The following is a 27,054-nucleotide window of genomic DNA, read 5'->3' on the forward strand; positions in this document are numbered from 1 at the left end:
TTTCTCCTCCCTCCTTTCTCCATTCCTCTTTTTCCTCCGCCCCCTCCCACGCCTGCTTCCCCCCCCAACATTGCACAAACAGTTCTGTGGCAGTGATGACTGGAGCTCACCAAGCTTTCTGTCACCTAGCTGTGCATCCTGTGTGACCCCTCCCTTCATCTTCCACCCCCACCCAGATTCCTGCTGGCACCATTCTCCTAGCCCTGCGGCGCCCCCCTCACACATACCGCTTTTTTTTAAATCTGCCTACCCCCATCCTAGCCCCAAGTCTCTCCCTTTCTGACTCCTGGTCGACGCCCCTGGATCTGCGTCCTAAAATGGCTCCCCAGACACTGCAGTGTTCCTGGGGTCGCCCAGGACGGAAGGCAGCGGCGCCCCCCCCAATCTTTGTATGTCTTGGGATGCAAAAAAATTGTCCGCACCTTCCCTCTGCTCACCCCACCGAGTGGGTTGTAAGGCACACTGTCACCCCTAAAGTGAAGTCTGCTGGCCATGGAAAAGGGAACTGGAAAGGACGAACCATTCAAGTTCAACGACATGGCGACGGCAGCTCGGGCGGGAGCCGCGCTTTGGCAGGGGAGGGTGCGCCATCAGCAGCGGCGCGCTGGAGCACTGGGGAAGGGGCGATGCCCCCTCCCACGCCTTAGAGTGCAAATCGCCCCCACACAGCACCCAGGGCATTCGTTCCTGGCCCAGACCGCTTTGCTGTTCAGCCCCAGCTCTCTGTTGGTCCTCACCCCGAAAAACCAGGAAAATCCGCGCGTTCCGCCAGAGAACCTACCGTGAAGACCCCGTGCGTTGTGTCCTTGTCCTTGCTTATGTCGTCCTACACGAAATACAGGGAGTACACACGGCCTTCTGGGCTCAGCCCGCAGCTCCGACAACGATAGCTTTCTGCGCAGCGCGTAGACGCGATGCAGTAATTTTGAGCCACCCAAGATAAGACACTAACTTGACCTTAACTTTGTCAGGGCGCCCCTGGTATCTGGAGAACGTGAACAGACACTGTCTGGCAGCTCTCGTAAAAGCTGACTGGGGAAGGGACTCTGAGTCATTTCATTTATTACCACTACAGTTCTGCAAGAAAGCTTTTCCTCCCTGCCAAACTTTAATTATTTATGCTCTTTTAGGAAAGGAAAGAAGAGAAAAGCAGGGGAGGTGGGGCGGGGGTGGGGGACACCCAGAGCCAGTCCCTTCCCTGCAGAGCCTACGGAAAAGGTTTCTTAAGTGGAGACTGGAAAAAAAAAATGTGGGGCGATCACCTTTGTCCAAGGACAGTCGGAAGGGTGCTGTGCCCCCCACCACCACTGAGGGGAGTGGATGCAGCTGGGAGAGGCCAGTGACGGGGCGCACCTCCCTCCCCCACCATCAGACATGAATAATTACGACGGTGCTGGATTTCTCCTCCACTAGCTCGCGTCCAGGAAGCCTCCCTAGCCTACCTCCCAAGGGGAGAACCCTTGGGCCTTAAAAGCTTCCCCCCTCCGGCCTTCAGAGCTCTCAACGGATTGAACAGAAGGAAAAACAGTTCTTTTTCATTTTAAAACCTCATCCTTAGGCAGAAGGCCGCATGGACTGCAGCGTTTCAGAAAAAGCGTTTATTTTTCTACGAGGGAATGTTGAACAATCAGATTTCATTTCTCCTTGGCATTTGTTTCTCATCCTGCTTCCAAATCTCTGTCAGTACTTCACCCAGGGAAGGAGAAACCATGGTCTTTGGATTTGTGTGGATCAGTAAAGGGGATGCATTTGGAAAACACCGCTGGACGACAGATAAGATTTTATATTTAGGCTAATTTTCTTCTGTGACTGGCCTCTAGGAGTCTTCTCCTCCTTCCCAGACTACGGAGAAGAAACATGATACTATAGTGTCGTTTCTATCTAGTTAGAAAGCCTGCATGTTTTGTTTTAGGGCTTGGGTCTGAGTAAGTCTGGTTTCTTCTTTCTTCCTCAGCCCTCTGGACCTAAGGTCTCAATATGGGGCTCTGCCTTTGTTCAGTTGTTTTCGAAGAGAAAAATATCTCAATGCAGACTCAGTACCACTCCCTCCCTCCCTGTCAAGTCAGATGGGGAAACATACTATCTACAAGACCTTCATAACCTCTTCTTTCTTACCTTCCAATTGTGTGCAAATTTTTTAATTAAAAAATATTTCATGCATAAATAAAATTTGCTTCTGAGGAAGGGAATGGGAACATTGCCTATCCAGTATTAGAGATGCATTGGTCTTCATAATTCTCCCTCTAGTTAGAAGCTAGTGTCTATCTCCACGTAACTCATGGATTTTTAAAAGCACTAGTATCAAGCAGGCCCTGGCCTTACTTGACTGAGTTCTAGGCTGCAGAGGCATAGGGCAGAATTCTCAAGGGAGCCTGCTGAACTTCTGGTGCAGTTGCCTACAGGATCTTCCTAGTAGTTAGCTTGGTCCTGAAAAGACTGACCAAAATTTGTCAGAGAGATGTTTTGTTTTGATATCCGAGGAATCTCAAATCTTGACTCTCCCCCTCCCCAATAATAGCAAGCTTTCAAGTTTGAGAGTTAAAGCAAAATGGAGGTTCCTCAATCTATAAACTCAGAGTTTTCTTTGTGTTTGAGATACACTCACATCTGTCCAAGGACTTTCCCCCTTTGACTACTTTACACTTATTCTGTCCATAGTTTTGTGTAACTCTTTCTGGACTAGCTCAGGAGCCATTTTCTCATTTAGTGAATAGCAAACACCAGAGGTGAAGCAACAAACAGAAAAACAAAAACGAATTCGGAGGCCTGAAAAACATTACAAAAGAATCTAAAGCATCTTTTAAAATGAATACCAGCCCCTAAAACTTGGGTTGGGACCTGGATATTTATTTTTGCTATGCAACTTGCAGCTAATGTATATAAGGAAATGTTATTTTACAAAATCAAAACAAAACATCCATGGCGACTGTTAGCACAGAAAATAATAATATTTAAAACATCAAGTGAGGTCAGTTGGGGTGAGGCTCAAGGGTCCTTGTGATAAGGCTTCAGAATTTGGACCTTCACTAAAGAATAGCCATTGGACTTTGAGAAAGAATCTGAACCTGTGGAGGTGTTGTGAATCTTACTAAAGGGCTGGGGGTGGAGCTTAAAACGCAAAAGAAGAGGCCAAGTGTGTGTGTGTGTGTGTGTGTGTGTGTGTGTGTGTGTGTGTGTTGTATTCACTGAGAATAAGGCTGGATGGAATCTGTAACCAATGTAGAATAGTTCCAACAGAATTTCCATTCAGAAGACCTAGGCTCCTCAAAGGAAACCTGGCAGTTCTCAGGGCCTTAAAACCTTTGCAAGAGCTGGCCACAAGTATCTCAGAGAAAGGGTACAAAGTCTGAGCTTTGATGGGAGTTTTGGGTGGTGGAGAGGATGAAAGAAGAACCCCCCCCCCTGCCCTGCCCGGCTCTTTCTGCATTCCAAGAACAGCAATCACAGGCTGAGAATCTGAGGTCGCTCCCACCCCGGCCAACACTCCACACGGAGGCTCTTTTTTCTTCTTGTGGTGGCCCATTGAAATAATTCAAGAAAGAAAGTCGTGGACACCTTCATCCATTCAAGAAGAAAGTCATAGCTACAGCATGAAAACAGAATCTCCTCCTCCCTCGCTTACTCCTCTTTCTTCCTTGTGCAGCCAAGCCTCAAAACAGGCCAGCAGCTTCCCTCACCACAGCTCAGTTCTAGGGGTCTAGTTACAGAGTGCATGGCCTTGGCTCAGGGTTGGGGTGGGGAATTCTGCCAGTCTTGTCTGGAGATTGTAATTTGTTCTGGAATCCCACTTTCTCTCTCCTATCTCTGAGAAGAAAACCTTCCATAATCTACCCAGCAGGAAAGCCTTTGCAGAGCTGAGATTCCAAATTATCCACCCCCCTAATCCTTCCGGGCAGATGGGGGTTGTGGTGGGAACAGAGACTGTCCTTCCTCCAGAGTGGAGACCCACTTTATCACAAAAGGCCTCTGTTGCCAAGAGGCTGGAGTTATCCTCGGCCCTTTGCACTGCAATGGGGTCTCAGGGCCTTTCTACACGCTCTTGTACTCGGAGCTCTAGCTAGCTCCAGTTAAGTAAAGAAAGAACTGGATAGAGAAAGAGAAAGAATACAAACAGGTTAACTACAACGATCCAATAGAGAGCCCTGGATGTAAACACCGCAGACAAGGGCAGGTGACCCCAAGCCCCATGCCGCCACTGAAAGCTTAAAGCAAGTGTTAGATTGTAATTCCAGAACACCTCTTAGGAGGATCTCAAAGAGAGATCCTGAAGGCAAAAGGGCCCAGTGGCCTGATTTCCAAATTTCTTCCTGGCGTTTGGGCTTCAATTGAGCCGGAGGGCACCCAGGACCAGCGAGAGTGGGAGGAAAATCCCCAGCCCCAGCACCACCACAGCCAGGCCTAGGTCCAAAAGGGCAGCCTTGGCACGGCCCGCCGCCCCCGTGAGCAGTTAATAGAGAGCCAGTGCCTGCTCCCGCTGCACCACACGTTTTTTCTTCATACGCCGGTTCTGGAACCAGATTTTGACTTGCTGGTCGCTGAGGTTTAGCCTGTTGGACAATTCCTTACGCTTCTGCCGGTTGATGAATTCATTGACCAGGAATTCGTTCTCCAGCTCCGCAATCTGCTGCTTTGTGTAAGGTTTCCTCTTCTTGCGGGCCCTCCCTGGGGCCGCCCCCCACGGCAGGCCTGAAACAGAGCCCCGACCCATGTCAGCCCGCTCAAATTAACTTCCCGCCCCACAGAGGTTTGCCACTGCTGGCGATTCTCCTCCCTGTACAGCTGTCCCTGGCAGCCCACCTCCCATCCCTGCCCAAACTGGCTTGGGGAGCATGGGCACCGTTTACCGTCGGACAGAGAAGATCGCAGGCAAGAGGCCACCCCGGCCACTTGCACTGTCATGTTCAAGTTGAGCGGGCCTTTGGTGTCTTCCTTGAAGCTGGAGGTGCAGGGGGCCCCCTGGAGCAGGGTTGCAGAGCCTGGAACGGCCCGGCCCACACCCGCGTATTCATACTTGGTGCCTTTGAGAGTCGAGTGAGCCAGGCTAGACTCGGGGGCGAAAGGCGGCCTAGTTCGGCTACGTTCCTCTGCTCCGGTGGCAGCATCAGGCGTATAGAACTTGACCTGTTCTTCGGGTCCATCCTTAGCGCTTGGAGACTGCAGGCCAAGAGGCCCAGAGCCGGTCAAGTAGGGCTGAGAGAAGCCTCCAAAGGCAGAGGCAGTGGCAGGCTGTGCAGGGGTGCACGAGGCAGGAGTAGCGGCCCAGGGCAGCGCACTGCGAGGGTACGAAATGGGGGGAAGCGCAGCCAACTGGCTGCCATTGGGCCGCAGGTTGGAAAAGTAGAAAGAGTCCGGTGACTGCAAATTCAGAATCGAGCCCACATAGCCAGCTCTGTAGAGACTGCGCTCACACATCTCCAACAAAGGGCCTCCGCTGTGCTCGCAACAGTATTTAGTTACAACCCGGAATAAGAGGACCGGCTCAGAGGATTGGACGAAACTTTGCCTGCAGGTTCTTCAAAGCCGGTCATTTCAGCACCGCCTACATCCCCCGACCCGTCCCCACCCCCTTCAGGGTATTATGATAACACCCGCAAAGTTGGACTGCTAAGAACAAGGCTCCCAGCAGAACCACATCTTGCTGAGGGAAGATGAACTAACTCCTTGAGAGTTTCCAGGCCTGTTTGGGAAGCCGGTGACAGCAGGATGAGGGTACCTTTGCCCAAGTGTCTCTTGGGAATTTTTCTGACCTGAATTGGTTTTGCCACTTCATTTTCCTCCAGCTGCCTGGGCCGGACGGACTTGCTTCTATCAACCTTAAGTTGCAATTCATACATTTTCCAGTAAGGGTACCTCTGAGATTGGTCGCAGAAAGTCTGGTAGGGCCACCGACTGCTGCTGGATCTGAGCAATGTCACTCTCTGAGACCGATCCACCAATCCCTCACGCAGAAAGGACCTCTCAGTTCTCTGTCCAAGGCGCTTGGCAGCAAGGACGCATTCACTCCATGAACCTGGAGATCCAGGCCCACAGACAATACAAGAAGTTGATGAAAATATGGAGAAAGGTGTTACAAACTGCTCAAGTGTGGCACCTAAGGATTCCTCACACCATTCCCGGTGTTTTGTTCCGAGAAACTTAAGTTCTTAGTGTTGTTATCCAACCCGCTCCCCCCCCCCATTCAGTAATTCAGCAGTTCCAGGAGCCAATCTTGTGCAAAAGCTACATTCTTTTTATCTCCTGGATTCCCCCTGGGGACTACTCCTTATAAGCCAGAACTCCTAGATGTCCAGGCAACTAGCTAGCTGCGTTCCTTGTGATGCCTCCAGACACGCAGGAGGCTGCGGGCGGTTCACTGGCTGGGCAAACAGGAAGAGTGGCAGCTTCTTGGGTGCAGTAGTAAGTATGCTTAATCCCTGAGGCAAGCCCTTCAGGGGAAGTCCAGAGGGACTAAGGCTTTTTTTTTTTCTCCTAGACTGAAGGAGAAAAGGGGGATGGATGCCTGTGCTCGCCTGCAGCAGGACCCACGGTCCCTGAGCCAAGCTGGAATTGGTTAGGCCCCCAGCTCTGGCAAAGAGACCACACAGGCGCCGCCGGAGGGCAAGGCTGACCACCTAGCTGAGACTTTATTGTGTGAGTTATGGCGACCAATTGGGAGGCTCTCAGGACGCCATCAGCCCTTCCTCTGGCTCCGGGGAGCGCGGGGGGGGTGTAGGGTGGGGGCGGTAAAATGGGGGTGGGGGAAGTCTAGGACTCCCGGGGCACTACTAGAGTTTCCTCTGTCTCAGGCTTTGGGACAAGCACCTCACTCTCTCACTCTCTGTTCTTTCAGAGGAGGTGGGAGAAGGCATAAGTGTCACTTCCGAATTTAGAGACCCAGGGGGAAACCCAAGGTATCCGATAGCTTCCATAATTTTAAAGAATTCTCCTTTCTTTACTGGAGAATTCCTTGGCTTGAAATTTCTGTTTTAGGAGTCCCAGTGCTTTCAGCGCCTCTGCCTCATGCATAGCGATTTCTAGGTAGTTAGAGTTTTTAGAGCACATCTTTAGACTTTTAGACACTGGCTGCCCCAGAGTTCTTCTTCCCCTCAGGACTAAATACATAAAGGGACTGTGTGCTGAACCTCCTCCTTTTCCTCCTCTTCCTCCTCCTCCTTCTTCTTAAGACCCACTTCATTCCCCAAGTTTATAGTTTTCTAGGTCTGATAGGCAAACGTTCTTTTCGAGAACCTGGAGACCCCAGGGAAACGTGCGGGAAGGAAAGAAGGCTTGACTGGAAATGTGGAAAAAAAAAAGCATCTGGCCGAGAATCCGAATGGCAAACTCTGCCAATGCCTCCGAACGTCCAGGAGATGGCGAGCGTGCTCCACGCCTGGATAGACGCCGCCGCACGGTCAAGATCAACAGTGAAGGGCGGTGGGGAGGGCTTGGGGTCGGCAGCGTTTGCGGTCATGGCCCGCTGCCAAGGCGCTATGGACAGTCTCGGAAAGCCCGGGGTTGTAGCGGCTGACCCAGACAACTGAGCCAAGGAACCTGATGCGAGGAAGCCAGAGGCCGTTTTTGGTTTGACCTTCAGCCTTTGCCCCAACGCCTTTTTCACCTCTTGAGTCAGGAATCATCTGCCGATTTTGGGCCCCGCCCCAATTGCTAATAATATGCTAAGTTTCTGAGCAGCTCTCAGCCTCTTACTGAAGGAAAAGCCTTTCTCCAAACTCCCTTGGCCTTCCGGGCTCCCCACGGGCCTCGCTTCCAGGGCCTCAGCCACTTACCCCTTGCTCTCCGCCTCCTCCCGCAATCCCGAATATAAAAGGCACACGTATAAATAACAAAGCCTTCATCTGTTCCTCATTTAGCCATCAATCCAAATGCCACCAGAGAGCATTTGAGAGCAGTTTTAATCTTCAGCAAACCCTATTTCTCTTAGGCTCAGCGAAACTGACGTGCAACTCCAGATGAAAGGAAAACCTCGAGGCAATTCCCTCTCTACCCAATATAGGAAACCTGGGAAATGGACCTGGGAGATGAAGTGTGGCCTGAGAGACTAGAACCTACAAAAAAAGAAACTAGGGGACAGGGAGAACGGTATTTGGAAGAAAACTAAGGCCGGCTTTTTTGATGAAGAACATCTTGTGAGCAAAATAACAAGATGTTAAGTGATGTTTCCCTATGTGTGACCTCCGGGATGATGTGACCCCCCCTTTTCAGGGGCTTGTCCTCCATAGATTGAACTGCATTCTGTATCTATACTTGTCTATATCTGCCAGTATCTATAAACGAAGTCAGCCCCTGCAATTCACAGTAAAATGTGAAACAAGGCAAATTGGACCAGAGAAAACGAAAGTACGTCCCAACTTTATGCCCCCCTCCCGTGTTTTTCCCTACTGCCCTAAAAGAGACCTCCTACCACAAGTTCACATACTGTGTGAGCTTTTAGAAATCTGTTTCCTAAATTGCGCATCAGAAAGTTAGCTAGATTGTAGTAGTAGTAGCTAACAACAAGGAGCCCCGCGGTTTTGAGGCCATTGCCCTGGATGGCAAAGAGAACTTTAAAAAAGGAAAAAAAAAGTTCTTGGTGCCTAAAACTTGTGTAAAGTTGCTAAGGTGTAGAATAGTGGTTTCAGTTGTCAATTGCTGCCTGCAATGGGGTGTCTGAAATATTTATTTTTTGGTTGCCAAATATGGATATATGGCTTTCTCTCATTTATGGATCTTCTTAGTGAAGATATTTATAACGGATCTTCTTCCAAGTCCTAAACGTCCTAGTGAGTTTGCCTCTATCCAAACTCCCACATTCATATTGATTAGAAAATAAAGAAAACTGTTCAATAAGTTGATAATGTTGAAAGAAATAAAATTTATTGATTTTTAATGAGTTGGTCATTTTAGACATCACAAATTATATCCTCATTTTAAAACATCACTAGTTGTGTTAGAGGGAGGTGGCAGAAATAGAACATGGAAGTTTCAGAGACCAGAGCTGATGTTGTTTCCTTCATCTACAGATGCTGAGGAGAGCAAGGTTTTATAATAAATAGTTTCTAGAGACTTTGCAACCTTGAAAACCACATATGTATGAAGACTCAGTGGAAATGGAGAGTTCTTTTTATTTATATCTCCCTAGGAGTAAAAAGTGATTTTTAAATGCTTGAAGCACTGCTCACACACATTGCATCTACAAAAATAATATCTCAGTCACATAAATATGCAACATTTTGAAAGTAGTTCGGCATCACATCTAGAAGTGTCTTTTTTCCTCTTGGTCCTTAGAGCTCCATATTTTAAAGATGTGTTTGATGGTTTAAAGCTCTGAGAGGCCCATTCGTTCAGACAATTAACTTCTTCATTAGGTTCTGGGTAGAAGTTCCCACCCATGGCCACATGGGCTTAGTCTCTTTCCAAGGACGGAGGATATGGTCTCAGCTCCATTCCCCCAGACCCAAGGAGAGGGGTGAATTTATAACATCTAGGAGTCACTCTGCCAATTGTAGGTATTTAAATAGCTGCATCTAGAGTTGGAGGAATGAAGGCATTCATGAGGACATGCTGTTTCCAGATTAAAAGACTACAGCTACAAGGCATGCAACAAACACACAAAACAGCAAACGAGACTGCCAAAGATAGGGAAGATTGTCTTCATTTCAATATTAATAAGGTAGCTGCTTTCAAATCCATCTTGTGCCTTCAACCTCCAAGTTTCAGACTCTCCCAGTGATCCTAAGTCATTGAGTGCTTAGAGCTTTTTCCACTTGCCTTGGGGAAACTTTTGAGAGCTAATGATTCAATTACACAATCATAGGGTATGAATGGCCGAAAACAATTCTGGCCTAATAGATTATGAGCATAGTCGGTACTAGAAACACATATAAAGTCCTGTTAAAAAAATATAAACTCCTAAATCCAATAGGCACTTCTGAGATTCATTTTGGGAAATTATTGGGGGACTACTTCAAGTTTTGTTTTGTTTTTTTATACTGGCCTGGAGGGAGAAACAATGTTTAAAAAATTCTAAAAACAAACCTAGACAAGAACAAAACCAATAATAAGCAAGAAAGAAGGAGAATTACAAAGTCAAATTGGGCATTCAAAAGTTTTAGAGCCAGATAAAGATTGAGAGAGAGAGAGAGAGAAAGAGAGAGAGAGAGAGAGATTGATTCACAATGCTTGCCATCCTAGGCAGGGAAGGGGGAAATTAAATACATTTTTCAAGTCTTTCCAAAGGTGTTTTTGGAGACAACTGAAAGCATTTAAACTGTCCTGGCCCATATCAGGAGACAGTATCTTTGAGCTTGGAGACGATTTTCTTGTCCTTCACTCTTCGATTCTGAAACCAAATGGTTACTTGTCTCTCGGATAGGTTCGTGGCAGCCGAGATCCGCCGCCTCTTGTCCTTGTTAATGAACTTGTTAATGGCATACTCGTTCTCCAGTTCTTTGAGCTGCAGTTTGGTGTAAGGTACCCTTTTCTTCCTTCCCCGTCGGTAGACACACATGTCCGGCTGATTTAAAGCCACATCCCCTGGCACAAACAACAGCATGGGAAAATTAGACTGGGTTACTTGAGGTACCCAAGCTTCGAACTGTGTTATATGAATGTATCTGTGTATGCATTAGTTCTGGGCAGGGGTAGAGAATAAAGAAAATGAGATTGTTTACACTTTATTATTATTTACACAGACACATTATTTTACACATTATTAAAGAAAGACTATTTGCACTTCAAGACAAAGGCTAATTTGATGGATCATCATGGTTTTTCAAACCGGCATTTTAACAAGCCTGGGATTTTATGGTCTGGTTATTGGGGAAAGCTCATAAGGGCAGTTGCCAGTTACATACATTCAAACACACACACACACACACACACACACACACACACACACACTTCAGATCTTTTACTCAAGCTTTAATTTCTGTCCCCGTGTTTGGGAATTTATGGGCTCTACGAAGTTTTAGTAGTCATCGGAACTCCACTTGAAAAAGTGGGGGCCCAACCCTGACACCTTTTAGAAAAGAAGCATCTTTAGTTAGGAGTGTGGGGAAGGGAGGGAAGGGAGAGGGAAAGAAGCAAAAGTAACTAAGATCTTGAACTTTAGTGGGTAAAAGCTCTTTGCTGCACGGGGAAGGAAAAAATTGCAGAGGCGGTTTTAATGGGGAAAGTTACAGATTACAGAAACTAGACAAACTTCTAGCCTGTAAAACTTGGCCAGGCCTGGAGCCTAAGTAACTTCTCCCAAGTAGGGGCTTTTCTCCCCCCCCTTCCCTCGTGTGTTCTTCTCTTTTCTACATGCTCCTACCTGGAAAGGATGACTTCCAAAAATGGGACCCCTGTGGCTGGTCCTTGGCACAGTACACCTGGCTGTTCCACCCGTTGGCTAGCGTCCAGGACTGGTAGCCCTCCATGGAGATGTACGCCTCGTGCCGAGGTTCCCCGGATCCAAAAGTGGACACCATGTCGATATACCCAGGCACGTGTTGATAGGGACTTGTGTAGCCCTGGTAGAAGGACACTTCCTTGGCTCGCGCGGGCACCTCGTTGGCCGGTACGCTGCTGCTCGCCAGGCCCGACACGTCCATGTACTTCTCCACCGGGAAACCTCCGAGTGAGGCGTGCGGCGACGACTTGAGAGCGTTCTGCTGTAAGCCCACTCCGTGCGACATGCGGCAGCTGTAGTAGCCGTTGCCGAAGTGGTAGCCATAGCCTAGCGCCGGAGCGCCCGGGGGTGCTGCAGCGGTCGCGGCGGCCGCTGGCGCGGGACACTCTTTAGCCACGGGAGCCTCGGGGCGAGTGGCGATCACGGCCGAGGATGACGACGACGACGAGGAGCCTGTGCGCTCAGAGGTCCCCGGGTACGCGAAGCTGGAGGCCGCCGCCGCCGCCGCCGCCGCCGCGGCCGCCGCCGCCGCCGCGCGTCCGGAATGCGTCCCCGCGAACACCGGCGCCGACAGGAAGCCGCGACACTGGCCCGGCGCCGCCACCGAGGACGAGGAGGAGGCCGGCGCCGCTCCAGCGGCCCCGCCGTCCGCCCGCAGCCCGTCCATGTCCCAAGTCCCCGATCGGCTCATGGCCCGGCCTGGCCCGGCCCAGGCCCCGGCCTCGGCCCCGCGCAGGACACCATGGCGCGCCTCGCCTCCTCCCTCCTTCCTCGCCGTGCTCCTCGCCCTGCTCGCTCCCGCCCTCTCCCTCCCGTCCTCTCTCCCTCCGCGAGACTCCCGCCTCCTGCCCGCCCGCCCGCCCGCCCTCCAACAGGTTAGCTCATCGCGGGACGTTTATAAAAACGAAGTTCAGGTTGGGAGGGGGCTTGGGCCGGTCGGGGGGCCGCCTCCCGCCCCGAGGGCGCCGGCCGGGGACCGTGCCATTGGCTGCTCTGGGCCACGTGGGGGTGGGGGCGCGGGCGAGCCTGGCTCCCAGCCGGGGTCTGGCTGGACCCACCCACCGGGCCCCCACCCCTCCTCAGCCCTTTGGGAGGCCCACCTCCCATTCCTGCCCCCCCTCCCCAGACCCAGGAGTTTGCTCTGCAGCCACCCCCTCGAGTTGATTGCGCGACGGCCCATCTCAGGCCTGTCTGCAGGGCGTGCGCTGAGGCCTGCATCTCATCTCCGCGACCGCTGTTTTTGCCACCTCTCTTCAGCTCTTCGAGCTACACACCAAAATGATGGGGAAGGACAGAGGTGGTCAGAGTGGTGTGAAAACAGCAATCCTGGTTTTTTGTTTGTTTGTTTTGTTTTTTAAACCTGTTGCTTAGTCTTTCGTTGTTCTACCTCTACACCCTAAACTCGAGGCAGCTCATTTTTCTTACCTTGAACATACCCAACGGGTGAAAACATTCCACATACAGACAAATCAGTCAGAGCAGATCCTTCCTATACGGACACCATCGGGCCACAAAATACTCTGGAAACACTCCTGGGACGCATCAGAGATTATCACTCACCCCTGAGTGGAAAACTTGACAGTCTGAGCACCTACGAAGTTCACGGATGCCAGGTTCACATTTCTTCCCTCGCCACGGGAGTCACAGTCACTTTGCCCGGCTGGCTTACCTCCTCCCGGGGCGGCAGAGAGACTCCGTGGCCAGAGCGGGAGGAGAAAGCCACTCAGTAGACCGCCACGAATTTTCTGCGCCTTGCCCACAGCCTACTGGCCTCTAGCATTTTGCAGCCACCACCCACCCCCGCCCGTTACTCATACCAATTAATTGAAAACTTCACTTTCCCAGGGACCTTTGTTTCGCCTCCTTTTCAGGCTGCCAACTGCAGAAAATTGAGTGTGCCAAGTTAAAAGAATGTTGTTGTTGTTGTTCCCCAAGTAAAGTCGGGACTGGTGATAAAAAGCCATCCAGAACATCGAGGTCAGACTTCACCGGGGTAGGGTAGGCTCTCATGGCAGCACCTGGAGGAGATAATCTCCAGTTTTGGGTGTATATCTTCTAGCGTGTTAGATAATGATAACTCTAATCCCCCCCTCCTCTCCCAGTCATTCTTCTGTCCCAGAGTCCCAGTGTAACTATCCTGGGATCTTAGCAATTTATGGGTCATCCCTGTGAGTCCTGAGTTGAATCTAGGTCTCCTGGGAGCAATACTAGACTTGGTGAGTCAGGAGTGCTGGATGGATGTAAGAGCCTCAAAGCGAGTCAATTCGGTGCGGTGCGGTGCTATTAGCCTTCCAGACCAGTTTATCTCTTAAGAAAACCACTCCTCTAAACTTGTGGTACTGAGGCCAGCTTGTCACCCAGCACCATTGCCCTCTGATTGAAAATAGGCCCTGAGAAAGAAGAAGAAAGAGGAGAGAGATTCCAGCAAGATCTTCCTGGGCCTGGTCTGACCTCGTAGGGTGGGCTCTCTCTCTCTCTCTCTCTCTCTCTCTCTCTCTCTCTCTCTCTCTCACACACACACACACACACACACCCCAAACAAAAAACACAGTAACCATAAAAGGCTCAAATAAAGGGGGGGGGGGAGTTATGAGAGAGGTACTGGAAGACAGAGGTAAGAAAATTTGCTGTGATTTTTAAAAGTCCTAGACAGGTTAATGGTCAAATTCAATTCGGGAGAGTCTCTTGGGGCTCTGCAGAATGTGATGAATTCGTTGATCGTGATGAATGGGCATTTGTTGATCGGGATAATTTTGATTACTTGAGAGAAGGCAAAAGTTAGCAACGGAGCTGGATTGCATTTAAAGGGGCAGGTAGTGAAGTTGCTGAGTTTTTTTGAAAGAGATTGACAATTAAATGTTTTATTTTCCCTTGTTTTCCTTTCTGTTACTCAGAAAGAGAACAACATAGGAGCTTCTTGATATCCCCTCCCCTAAGGTTCAAACATTTGTTGGAATATTTTTAAAACAAAATAAACAGAAATAACTGGAACCAACAAACTTTCAGTTTCCTAAAACTCAGTCTTTTGGTAGTTTTGTGCTCTTTGGCCTCCACTACTGTATATTTTAAAAAAATCAATCTAATATATTAAACATTATATATTGAAAACAAAGAAAATACAATTAAAACACGAAAGAAGAATTTGTCATGTTCTTGTGATTCTGGTTCACACATTAACCTTGACTCACTTTTTCATGCAAGAAATTAAGTTGTACTTGACTAGGAGGGAAATTGGGATTAATATTCAGGTTGAAACCTCTCAATATGATCTTCTTCCCATTACTGCTTTGTGGTGCCCTTGGAGAACTTGGGGTTCCTCTGCCAATTTCAAAGGTTATTCAGAAATGAAGTAAGTTTTGATTAATGCATTTTGCCAGGAACAGGTTATACTAAGAGCTCTGAGAGGCCTCATAGGTAGAACCCTAAATCCTAGCACCCCAGCGAAGTTACTGCTAGTGGGCTATGAATCTGAGGTCTACTACTAGGCAATGCCAGGACTGATTTTTATACGAGCTACTAAGGTCCATAGTTTACAAGATGATAGGCAGGTATGGAGAGAGTTCTAAGGTTGAATGGGGAGAAATGTTTTCATTTAGCTTGTGTATCTTGTGTCCAGAATGTATTCCAGTTGAAATCTAATTATAACTCCTTCCTTTTTTTTTTTCCTTTAAAATTTGAGATACAGACCCACTCTGTAACACATACTAGTTCCAAATTCCAAAACGGGTAGGATTACAGGCATGTGCCACTATGCCAGGCTTATAATCATTTTCTTAAGATGTCCAAGAACACAGGGTGAGCCCTATATTTGTGTGTGGGTATAGAACAGTGAAAATCTAACAAAAGAAATGGGTTTTGTTAAGCAAGAGTTTTGCACAAATGTCTCCAAACACTTACCCATTGTTCTGTGATTTTTTTTTAAGTTTTCTGATTTTGGTGAAAAACCCACGATGTCCTTTGTTGCTCAAAGTGCACCTGCACTCCTCTTTCTCCGTTGCTTGGTCCTATTCCTTCTTCCCCTCTGAAGAGGAAATTTTGAGAATTCCTTTCGATAACCGAATCCTTGCTAGAGTCATATCCTCTGTTCTTTCTTGTAGATCTTAGAAATCGCACATCTGTTTTGGGATGGGAAACGGATGGGTATAGGCTAGAGTTTAGGCTTGTTGAAGTGTCCTACTTGCCAAGATAGCAATGAGCTCAATTAACCACATAATTGCTGCCTGTTAAAACCAGGATGGCAGCAGGATCCTGTCAGAATGGTGTTGTGGGAGATTCCTTTGAAAATATTTACCTTGATGGTCATGACCAGGAAATACAAGCTACCCTGCTAATTAATTTTGAGAAACCAAAAATTCAGTAGAAAAAGTCTCAATTCAGACGCAAAAGCTTAAGTTGAGTAGAACTGGCTGCTTGGTGTTCTTAACCATGTCTGTCTGCTGGCTCTGGGGCTTATTTTCCCTCTCTGGCTAATAACCAACTTCACTCAGGCTGGGGAAAAAAGAAAACAGCAAAAGAACAAACAAACAAAGTGCAAAGTAAAACCCAAACAAACAAACAAAGTCTGGTGTAGAAAGGGAGTTTTAGTAACTAACAGTCAGAAAATTGGATCCTGTGTTTGGGGCATTATCTATTTATATTTTGAGATGGAATCCTTTTGGGTTTAGCAACAAAATTAGCCTCTATTAAAGGAAAATCTCATGCAACAACAAAGACCCTCTCCATATGCCACGTGATTCTTTAAAATCCCAAGGTAGCCTCTCACAGGACATCGTGCCCCCTTTTTTTGAGATTGAGAGTACTCCTAGCCTTTGAGTGTCTTCCCTCCCAAAGAAATACTAAGCTTTACTGGAGAGGAGGCTTTGGGAAGACAGGGTCAGAGCTGGAGGATCGAATAATTTTCTCCTTTCTTTCTAAACAGAAGTGAGAATTGCAATTTGTTGTTTTTGTCTCACATTTTCAAAATGTGAGTTTCTAGAAACACTTTTCTAACTGGCTAAATGCCTACTGTCAGCGGTGAGTCCAAATAGAAGTCTATTACTATTTCACATCATTCACATTCTCTATGGGCAATCCACGTTTTGGGTATCAGCAAGGCAAAGGGGGTGAAGGGTTGGAAACCGCCTAAACATGTAGGAGGAGCTGAGAGGCTGGCGAAGGATGCCAGTGGTGGGGCTCTGGATCCTTGAAAGGAGCCCGCAATTCCCCTCGCCTGGCGCTAGATGTCTCTGCAAGTTCTTGGGTCTCGTCTGACCGCACATAAACTCCAGGCAGGCGGCGAGTCTTTGGCAGGCGGCGAGTCTTAGTAGCCTCAGGGTCCAGGAAGAAAGTACATCCTCAAGCCCTCACCTACAACCGTTCTAGGGAAGTCTGGAATTGCAGGTGGAGGGGGGGAAGGAAAACTGAAGCGACTGGGCCGATTCAGGTGGGGCAGGGTGCTAGAGGCTTATTTGCTAAGAAATGGGTACATGAAGTCGCTCTAGTGAAGGCAGGCTTGGTTACTACAACACTCACCCTCTCCTATAAATCGAAACCTAGTCGTGAGGACTGCTCTTAGCTGAAAGAAAATATGTCAGACCTGGAGGTGCTTGATCTCCATACATGACCTTCTGCAGTCCCAGCTCTTTGGTGAGCCTGAGACTAACGTTAGGTTGAGAATTGGTGGTTTGTACTGACTGGTCAGGAAGGCTGGCTCAGACCGCCACATTGTGAGGCTCCTTTGCGGCACAGGCTTTATTCTCAACCCATCCCTCTGCAAATCCAGACAAAGCTTTACCTCCAGTCACAGGCCAAATGTTTAACACCTCACGGGGGGGTGAGGGGGGGCTCTGTTTAAGAAACACTTAGTTTGAAGGTCTAACCCCACGGGGGGGGGGGACAAAGAAATGAAAGGAGGGAGGAGAAAGAGAGGGAGGGGGAAAGAGAGGGAGCAAAAGAAAAAGAGGTGTTGTCCTTCATGTATGTCATTCTTTCCAGCAAAACCGTGCTTTTTGGATAATAATAGAGACAGGCTTTTCCGCATGTCACCTGACTGATCCCCTTCATAAAAGTCCTCACGGGCATGGATGGGCTTAGGTTCTTGTGTAATTGCTCAGCCCTGTACTTTGGTGTTGGTATTTTGAAGACACCAAAGGCTGAAAGCTAGGACAGTTTCTAGCCACAGTGAAATGTTACTCTCTGCTACATGCAGTGAGAATTTACAAATGTCTTTCACTGTGGTAGTTTTCAAGTATACTTGCTGCAACAAACATTCTGGAAATGCAATATTAGTATCTATCACTTAAAAGGTGCAAACTAGCTTCAAAACCACTAGTGAATGAAGGAGTCACGGAGAAACGGGTGGTTTACATTTTCTGAGCTCAGGATTGGCCAGTTTTAGGAACCCGAGGCGGCAAATCCTAGAAGGGAAGAGATGGAAGGCGCGTAGGCCACAGAGGAAGTGGGTCATCTTCTTAGGCCGCTGAGGCTTCTGCGACTGAAAAGCAGCTCATAGCGACTGAAACTGCGCGGAAAACAGATGGGGGCGCCAAATGACAGCAATAAAGGCATCCGTGGGTTTCCGCCCAGGCTGAGCAGACCACTTGCTGCCAGGGGCTTGGCCCCCCACGGAGCCTAGCCTAGACCAAAGAGTCCCTTATAGTCCCTTGGGTAAGCAAGGATTGGTAGAAGGACCCTCCCTCCCAGGACACTGAAGCAGTGACTGCCAGGACCGGTGGAACTGGGCATCCTGTCTGAGAAGCAGGTGGGGGCTACCACAGGGCCAACAGCAGAACAGCACAGCCAATAGTGTAGCCAAAAGCCTGCTGGAGGAGAATGCAAATGTCAGGAACTGGGTTGCCGCTGGAATTGGAAAGCCACTGGGACAGGGGTGAAGGTGGATGCTGGGTCAAGTTCTCAAATGGAGGCCATAGCCCTCCCGACAATTCTTAGCTTTCCAGCCTACCCAGCTTTCCGTTTGTGACTTTCAAGAGGTGGGACTGACTTTTTCAGCAAAGCTTGCTTGTAGAAATAAGTTGGCGCCAAGGGGGAGAGGAAAGAAACTTTTGGCATTGACTATATATGTGTACACATGTATATAAATATACTTCACACCTCACCTCCCCTTACATTCCTGACGCGCCCCCAACGGGTCCAAGGTTAAAAAGAAAGCTCCAACAGACAGATGGGCAATTAGAACAGGGGTTTGCCCCTTAACACACACCAATGTGTTGGGTGTGTCCCAAAGTGGGAAGGAGGGGGCTCAGGTTAGGGTATGAGTTGGTGTTGTGGCCAGGATGCAAAACCTGAGACCAGTGTCCTCCGGATTGCCAGGCCCTTCAGGCTGCTTCAGAAGCTCATACACTGGACCACTGAGTACTACTCTCCCTGACCTCGGCACCTCACCAGTGAGGGCGAATCTCTGTCTCAGGGGCAGCCGGCTAGAGGCAGACGCATCGGAGTCGGGCAGGGTGGAGCGCAAGCGCGGGAGGAGATGAGCGTATTCGAGTGAAGATTGATCTTCTTTAAAATGGTTGCCACCGGCGTCATTATGACTATCAAAGTTATCGCCAAGAGGCTCAGCCTCCAGCCTCGGGCGGGAAGAAGAAGAGGCAAGGTTGGTCGGAGACTCTCTGTGCCCCCACCCAGCACCAGCACCACCAGGGGCTACAGGTAAGGAAGGGGCTAGGGTGGAGAAGAGGGAGGACGGAGAGGTGGATAAAGATCAAAGTGGGGGAGGGAGAGGGTAGCAGGAGGCTCTTTTCCCTGCACTTTGACCTCCAAATGCAGTTACTTTGTCACAAATACCTCTATTTGAGAAGGGTCGGGGAAAGCTGGCAATTAAAAAAAAGAAAAAATGGATTGGGAGCGGGCCCCTATGGTACGGTAAATCACGATTGTGTTTTAAGTTAGCTGTCGAATTCTGCTATCAAACCCGTCCAGTCTAGTTCATTTCCCCTAGGGGAAAATACGAGGACGAGGAGACGCTTATCCATCAGCTGGATTACAAACTAAAAAATCTAGGGTCTTCGAGTTCAGAAGTCAGTCTGAAAATAGTGGTAGAAAACCAGGGACTGTGTAATGATTTCCGTTTGGAGCCATGGGCCCTATGTACTTCCCCAGCCACGTTAGCATGAAAGCATTTTTTAAAAAAAATCTACAAGATTCTCTCTCTCTCTCTCTCTCTCTCTCTCTCTCTCTCTCTCTCTCTCTGAGGGGAGCATCCAGACTAAGGAAGAAGTAAGGAGAGAAAGAACTCAGGGGCCTATTTGTTAAATAAAATACTTATTATTAATATTTGGTTCTTAAAACAGAAAGATAAGTAACCCTGACAGGAGCAGGCACAGGTCTTACGCAGCTCTTCCTGTATCCTCCCCCTTACCCGCCCCCCTTACGCCCCTAGCTTGTAAATGCAAAAACAAAACAAAACAAAAAAACTTCCCAAGGATCTACTCTGTAAAATCAAAGCATTATCTATTATTTAACACGTTATCTGTGTCCATGGAAAAAATGAGGAAGGCGTTGCATGATTAGGACCTAAGGGGCAACCCAGCAAACTGAGAGCGTAATGATGCCCCTAAATGAAGGGGGAAATGTGCCGCGGCGTGCTCTATTAATCAGACTGTCAATTTCACCCCCGAGGCCAAACCCCCGGGCGAGCAGAACTGGCTGGGAGCGGGCAAAGGACCGGAGCCTTCTTCTTCACTTCTCGTGTCTTCTCGTCTCCTACCTGGATCTATTTGTCTGCTCTGAAGTCGCCTTCATTACCCACTGACAGGAGCGTGTATTTATTTGCTTATAAACCTTTTACAATAAATGATTATTCGAACAGCGTCATTCGTACCTTAATGACGAGCGGGCGCTACTTTTTGATGAATGACATCTCCAACTCGGAAGGATGTATGGGTCATTTTGACCAGTCATTCCCTCGCTCTGGCATCCCACAATTTTTCCGCCTCCCTCCAAAAGAGATAATAATATTTAGAGCCACTTGCTGGGACTGAATGAGAATCAGCCCTAGGCGCAGCCCATCATTAAGACGGGACAGTCAGGCCACTGTGACATTTTTTTTTTTTTTTTTTTTAGAAAGCTGAGATGATGGAAAGAATAAGAAAAGAGATGATTCTGATGGAGAGAGGGCTTCATAGCCCTACTGCTAGCAAGAGGTTCTCCAATTTGTCCGATTCGTCTGGCAGTGCTGTGCTGGAGGCCTTGGAAAATTCGCAGCACCCGGCTCGCCTCAGTCCGCGCTTGCCGTCCGCTCCCCTGCACGGCTCTCTGGGAGACCTCCCCGCCAAGGGCAAATTCGAAATAGACACTTTGTTCAACCTGCAGCACCCGAGCAGCGAAAGCACCGTCTCCTCCGAAATCGCCTCTGCCGCCGAGAGCCGCAAGAAGCCTGGTCATTATTCAGAAGCGGCCGCCGAGGCCGACATGAACAGCGACGTGGAGGTGGGCTGCTCGGCACTGCGGTCCCCCAGCGGCCTGGGCGCCGCGCCGCTCAAGGAAAACAATGCCAAAGGTAACCCGGCAGCTGGCAGACTCAAGCCCTAGCCTCGGAGCTCCCGCGCGAGCCCCGCCAATGCTTTCAGCGGGTCTCTGTCTCGCTCGCAATTAGAGTGCTGCGCAGAGCTGGCAGGGGCAAGGGAGGGACGCATGCTGGGGACCATACCCTCTAGCTCCTACTCTTTGAGCTTCCCAACTCAGCCAGGGCCTGTGGAGCGTAAGGAGCCAGGCCTCCTCGCCCAGGTTCCTTCCTGAGTCAGAGTAAATATTTCTGCTAGCGAGGCGACACCACGGTTGCTCACTTGTTCTTGGAGAAGGGTGCACTGGGCAGGGGCTCCGAACTCAACTGCTTCTGGAGGCCCCAGGGCCGGGTGGAGGTGGAACTGCCTGGATAAATCTGAGAAGTCTGGCCCCACACCTCTGCACAACCGCTTAAATCAGCGGCAGAAAAGAGTTGAAAAGTAGACACCCCCTCCCCCTTTACAGGCTCGGGTTTGAGCTGCAGATGCTTTAAAAAAAATCCTAAGATATTTTAAACCCAAAGGCTGTCAAAGAAAGGTTGAAGGCCATCCTGTGGTTTCCAGACCATGTCAAACCCACAGCTTCTCAAACTGCGTTCCAAGTAGGCATTTCTCCTCCGTTAGTCTTCCTACAGAGTGGAAATTTTCTAATTACTGGAAAAAGAACGACCTTCTTAAATTCCGTTTCTATTATTTGGTTAGGAAAGGCTCCCCAAACTTCATTGATTCTATTAACAGCAGCAATTTGTAAGACTGACAGACCCCCATCAATTCTGACAGTGACTTTCCTTCCCGAAAGCTCTTCTGTCACCAGTTAGCAACCCCAGCTCAGGGTTCTTGGGCCCTACAGCTTCTTATGCGTTGTGGATTGTTTGCTTGCTAGGGTACACCGAGAGCGGCTCAGTCGCAGGTACCACGACGTCGGCCTCCAGCTCGGGCCTGGGCAGTCTACATGGAGGCGGCGGCGGCAACAGCGGGGGCGCTGCGTTGGGTGGCTCGGGCTCCGGCTCTGGTGCCGATCAGGTGCGGCGATACCGTACGGCATTCACCCGTGAACAGATCGCACGCCTGGAAAAGGAGTTCTACCGGGAGAACTACGTGTCTCGGCCCCGCCGGTGCGAGCTGGCCGCCGCACTCAACCTGCCCGAAACCACCATCAAGGTATCGATTCTGGCGCGTGTCTGCTCAGGTCTCCCTCGGGGCACCTGGTTGATGTCCCCCCCCCTTTTCTTCTTTTCTGGGTGGCGAGAATTAGCTGTGGGAGTCCACGGGGTTTGTCACCGAAGGAGTAGACTTATTTATTTCTCCTATGCGGAATCCCAATCGGTTGGCAGGCTTTGCTAGCCCGAGAATGCGTTCTGAACCTCGAGGCCCATGCTTGTGACCAAACCCTCTCCCTTCACAATTTTACCCAACTGCTGTCTAGGTGCCTCCTGGCCTGTGCTCAAGGTTCTCCTTTGCTCTAAGCCGCAAGGCGGGCTGTTTTTTGTTCCCTGGCACACCCGAGGTGAAACTTTTCATTCGCTCCTGATCTTGGAGATTTATTTCTAACATAAATCCTTAGTACCTAAAGTAAAGGTTACAGTATTTTTAAAAAAATCTATTGGATTGAGGACTTAGTTTCCTATAGAATTTTTCTCTTGGGCAATGGGAAACAACGAATTTATGTAATATAGATTATTAATTTTTATTTTATTTTGCATTCAGAAGAGATGGCTGGAAACTAGGTAGGCTTGGTGAGCACTTCACAGAGCAAGTGTTCAGCTCTTTAGCAAAAGAAGAGATGGGTATAGAAGTCCTCCAGTTTGATCCCGCTTTCTTTCATTTAGAGTTGTGCCAAATGATGTCTTTATTAGATACTATCTAGGAGGAGTAGAAAAGTTCCCTTTCCAGGTTCTGGGCACATAGCTTTTTGCCACTCATTTAAAGCAAATGATTCCAACAAAATCATCCTTTCAATACCCTAATCGGACCCATACCCCTAGGGAACGGTCCTTGCAGCTCGGAGGGCTCAAGACCTGGAGCCGCTACCTCTCAAATTCTGGAGACAGCCTCTCTTCAAAGGCTACCCGGAATCCCCGTGCAAATCCTGGGATTGACAGACCCGTGTTCAGTGAGGCTGGGCACCGGTGGGTGGGTAGACAGAGGGAGATAAAAGGTTGGTTTGTGATGAAAGGGAAAAAAAAAAAAAAAAAAGCATCAAGTGTAGAGTCAGAACCCGAGGAGTCGCACCAAACCCAGGAGAGGAGACTCTTTTGGCTGTGGACGGTGTGCCTAGGAGGCCCGCAAGTTCCTGTGCACCCTGTCCCATGTGGGAGAGCAACAGGGTTGAGCCAAAGAAGTAGGCCAGGCTACTCTGGGACCTGGGAAGGTTTTGGAGACTCTGGGCGGGGGCTGGAAATATCCAGCGCTCCTTAACCCGGGCGGTGGCGCGGCTGTCCCCGCAGGTGTGGTTCCAGAACCGGCGCATGAAGGACAAACGGCAGCGCCTGGCCATGTCGTGGCCTCATCCAGCGGACCCCAGCTTCTACACCTACATGATGACGCACGCGGCGGCCACCGGAAGCCTCCCCTACCCTTTCCACTCGCACGTGCCGCTGCACTACTACCCGCACGTGGGCGTCACCGCGGCCGCAGCGGCGGCCGCAGCCTCGGGAGCGGCAGCGGCGGCATCGTCGCCCTTCGCCACTTCCATCCGTCCTCTGGACACCTTCCGTGCGCTCTCGCATCCCTACTCGCGGCCGGAGCTGCTCTGCAGCTTCCGCCACCCGGGGCTCTACCAGGCGCCCGCCGCCGCCGCGGGGCTCAACAGCGCGGCGTCGGCAGCGGCTGCAGCGGCGGCTGCAGCGGCGGCGGCCTCCTCGGCGGCGGCGGCCGGGGCGCCCCCCAGCGGCAGCTCGGCACCCTGCTCCTGCCTCAGTTGCCACAGCAGCCAGTCTGCAGCCGCCGCCGCCGCAGCTGCAGCGGCGGCGCTGGGCTCCCGGGGCGGCGGAGGCAGCGGTGGCGGCGGTGGCGGAGGAGCCGGGACGGCGGGCGGCTCGGACTTCGGCTGCAGCGCCGCGGCGCCGCGCTCCGAGAGCGGCTTCTTGCCCTACTCGGCCGCGGTGCTCAGCAAGACCGCCGTCAGCCCGCCCGACCAGAGGGACGAGGCGCCGCTCACCAGATAACTACACCGCCGCCAGGGGCCGCGCCTGCCTCTCGCCGTGCGTCCGCTCGGGGCCCCCCGCTGCTTGGCCCTCGGCTAGAGTTGCCGCTAGGGGGAGCCCCGGGGCACCGGAGGGCGAAAGAAATCTGCCCGAGTGGGGGGCGGGGGAGCTGGCGCAAAGGCCTGGAGTGGTCCCCCCCACACAATGATCTCTATTTTTGTATCTCCAACCTAGCTGTCCCCCCCCACCCCCAACCCTACGCCTTCTAAATGTGGTTCCCGCTCTGTAGGCCCCGCTTTTCTCCTGTCTGGAGGCCTTGGTCTCTGGGAAGACAACACTCCATGGCCAGTCAGACTCCAGGGTGTCCAGTTCCAGCTGATCAACTCCCCCCCCCCCCGCCCCCGGGGCCCAGTCACCCGGGGGAGTGGCTAGAAGCAATGGGACACCGTGACAAAGAGCTGTGTGCTAGTATGGTGGGCAGTATGGTGGGCGAGGGAGCGTCATCCCCCAGACTCATGCTGTTGCTCTTTTTGTCTTTAGACAACGGAGAGAAGGAAAAGGCAGATTTTTCTCAATCTCAGTTTACTAGGGGCTTTTGTCCGAGGGGAGCAGGAGGATGAAGTGTGAGAAGCCACAGAGTAGACGGAGAATGCATGATGTCTTTCACAGAGCGCAGAGCTGCTGCAGTCTTCTCCAGAAGGACAAAGCCGAGGTGGGAAAGGGTGGCTATCACACTTCCTTCTCTCCAGTCCACTGCACTTTTAGTCTTTGGTTTCAGTGTTTAGGAAGCAGAACGGTTTATTTCGCATATTTTATGCAAAATGTAATGGGTAACGAGGTTCCCACAATCAGGCCAGGAAAGGGGGGGGGAACCTAGAGAAGGTGAGGTCCACACTGATAGATCGTTGTACTTTGTGGAGAGAGGCGTTTTTTCATCTCAGTTTTCCAACTGTCGAGTTCCACTCGATCTGGGAAATACTTGAAGCTCTAGATATATGATATTATCCTAAGGCTTTCCTTAGACACTTTTATGAGTTCGAACTCTGTATTCCTCTCGACCCCTTCTCTCCGTGTTTTCCTTTTCCTCGGGTAAAGTGGTTCTTGGCATATTTCTCACGCATGTCTATTGCCTTCTTCTCTGCAAAAGCCACCGCTGGGTTGCTGAGACCTGCTCTGCCAACTCTGGCTACAGGGGGTGTTGTCTTGAACTTGAAGAAAGGTACATCAAAACCCACCAGTGTTAACTGCCACGTCAATTTTGATGCTAATAATGTGCAGATTATGACGAAAATTGCCAATCATGCTCTCTGATGGACCTCCTTTGAATGTGGGATTGGAGAAAAGTTCCCCGCACGGAGACCTGCTGTCAAGCACTAACAACCCGCTAAGGGAAGTCATTAGGAGAGACGGATAAGAGACTCGGTACATAAAACATTGTTCTTGGTGCATAGAATGTATGTTATTTAATGTTATCTCTGTTACCTGAAGTGATTTCGCAGAAGAAAGCCACGTTCTTATCATCTCAATTGCCAATTTTCATTTTGGTAACTTGGACGCCCTGGGTAGACTTTTCTCTGTTAAGTTGATATTCCACCAATGTGAACAGCCTCATTAAATCAAGCCCAGATATTTCCATAATGCTCCCCGCAGAGCCACTTCGCTCCTCACATAATGAGATTTTCTGAAGAGTTGAAGCCCTAAAATAACTTGCATGTTTAAGCCCAGCGAAGTGGGTATATGTGTGTATGCAACCTGCGTGTGTATGTGTATATATATGTATATGTATATGTATGTATATGCATATATATATTCGTGCTCTTAAATACATATATGAGATACACACATCCATATATACAAATTGGCACACTTTATGTGATTTATTTCAAATTCGTTTCCTGGCATATTTTTGTTATTTTTGAAGACACTGGATTTTAACATTTCAATTCCTGGGGACAGATTTTTTTTTCATTAAATGTTGAAATAATTAATTTTCCAGGAGAAATTATTTTTATCAAGTGGAAAATATCCCAAGGGGAAGCAGTATTTCAAAACTCTTGTTATCTATTATGATGTTCCCATAAAATATTAGAGAACTTCCCAAGGAAATAACAATGATCTAAACTTCTTTTCTTTTTCTTAAAGAGACTACTTATGTAAAATAATGATTATACCAGCTCATATTCACTAAGTTTACATGAAAAATATTAATATATAATTTAAGACTAAATAAAATAAACCAAAATATGGTACCCTTTTATCAGCTTTACCTTTCTAGATTGTTAAAGCTCTTTGCTATGATCAGCTATCAGATGTATATAAGGTACTTTAGGCAATAATGTTTACATCCCCCCTCCCAAATATATATGATCGATGAGAACGCTGGTTGGTAAAATGAACATAAATTCATCTTATGTTAGGTCCATTGGATCTGGCTAGTATAATAAGATAAAACTGTAAATAAAGTCTTTGTGCTTTAAATATTGCTGGCTGTATGAACTCACTGTAAGATATTTTACAAATGTGCAATAATTATAAAGCTTTGTATATTACATTATTTATTGTGTTTGGTCATGTAAAATAAATGTTATTTAAATCAGAGCAATTTTATTTGTTTAAGAGATTGCAAAACGGTGCATGCTGGTGTTTGTTTTTAACTGTGGCATCCAGGGTTATGAAAATCTCTTAAAACAACATATTTAAATCCATATAATACACACATCAGACGGATTAATTCATTCTAATCATTATTTTTATGGCAAATACATTACTCATGTTTATAGGAGACACGCACTACATCCAAACATTGGTTTAGCGTTAATTGGCTGGCTAAACAGATAAGAGCAGTTAGGAGTAGAGTGTGTGGATATGCCTTGTAGAGGACACACAAGGCTGTTTATGTTTGCACACATACATAGGTAAACAACAATGATTCTTCCATCTAATTAATGTGTCCATTTTATTGTCATATTTAAAGAATAAATGTTAATCTTTCATTTAAGAAAAAAGTCTAAACTTAATAGTTCTTGAAAGCATCAAACAC

General features: G+C 48.9%; 3 protein-coding genes across 3 annotated transcripts; 1 reads left to right on the forward strand and 2 right to left on the reverse strand.

The window, feature by feature from the left end:
* Positions 1-4,447: 4,447 nt before the first annotated feature.
* Positions 4,448-5,412, reverse strand: Hoxd12 (homeobox D12). The gene is made up of 2 exons (XM_051183989.1): positions 4,845-5,412; positions 4,448-4,686 (listed from the first exon to the last, which is right to left on the reverse strand). The coding sequence occupies exons 1-2, from the start codon at positions 5,410-5,412 to the stop codon at positions 4,448-4,450; spliced, it is 807 nt and encodes a 268-aa protein (XP_051039946.1).
* Positions 5,413-10,227: 4,815 nt separating this feature from the next.
* On the reverse strand, positions 10,228-12,118 carry Hoxd13 (homeobox D13). Its single transcript, XM_051183990.1, has 2 exons — positions 11,291-12,118; positions 10,228-10,512 (listed from the first exon to the last, which is right to left on the reverse strand). The coding sequence occupies exons 1-2, from the start codon at positions 12,057-12,059 to the stop codon at positions 10,262-10,264; spliced, it is 1,020 nt and encodes a 339-aa protein (XP_051039947.1). The 5' UTR covers positions 12,060-12,118; the 3' UTR covers positions 10,228-10,261.
* Positions 12,119-20,437: 8,319 nt separating this feature from the next.
* On the forward strand, positions 20,438-24,035 carry Evx2 (even-skipped homeobox 2). Its single transcript, XM_051183991.1, has 3 exons — positions 20,438-20,864; positions 21,752-22,029; positions 23,316-24,035. Exons 1-3 carry the CDS (start codon positions 20,438-20,440, stop codon positions 24,033-24,035), a joined length of 1,425 nt encoding a protein of 474 aa, XP_051039948.1.
* The last annotated feature ends 3,019 nt before the right edge of the window (positions 24,036-27,054 follow it).

The sequence above is a fragment of the Phodopus roborovskii genome, unplaced genomic scaffold, assembly GCF_943737965.1.
Source record: "Phodopus roborovskii unplaced genomic scaffold, PHOROB, whole genome shotgun sequence".
Lineage (NCBI taxonomy): Eukaryota > Metazoa > Chordata > Mammalia > Rodentia > Cricetidae > Phodopus > Phodopus roborovskii.

What these genes read in the sequence shown, in the direction of transcription:
- Evx2 (XM_051183991.1), top strand. Translation starts at nt 20,438, where the DNA reads ATGATGGAAAGAATAAGAAAAGAGATGATTCTGATGGAGAGAGGGCTT. An exon ending in CAAGGAAAACAATGCCAAAG is followed by an intron (nt 20,865 to 21,751) that starts GTAACCCGGCAG and finishes TTTGCTTGCTAG; the next exon opens with GGTACACCGAGAGCGGCTCA. An exon ending in TGCCCGAAACCACCATCAAG is followed by an intron (nt 22,030 to 23,315) that starts GTATCGATTCTG and finishes CTGTCCCCGCAG; the next exon opens with GTGTGGTTCCAGAACCGGCG.
- Hoxd13 (XM_051183990.1), bottom strand. Translation starts at nt 12,059, where the DNA reads ATGAGCCGATCGGGGACTTGGGACATGGACGGGCTGCGGGCGGACGGC. An exon ending in TTGGAAGTCATCCTTTCCAG is followed by an intron (nt 10,513 to 11,290) that starts GTAGGAGCATGT and finishes TGTTTGTGCCAG; the next exon opens with GGGATGTGGCTTTAAATCAG.
- Hoxd12 (XM_051183989.1), bottom strand. Translation starts at nt 5,412, where the DNA reads ATGTGTGAGCGCAGTCTCTACAGAGCTGGCTATGTGGGCTCGATTCTG. An exon ending in GCGATCTTCTCTGTCCGACG is followed by an intron (nt 4,687 to 4,844) that starts GTAAACGGTGCC and finishes GCTCTGTTTCAG; the next exon opens with GCCTGCCGTGGGGGGCGGCC.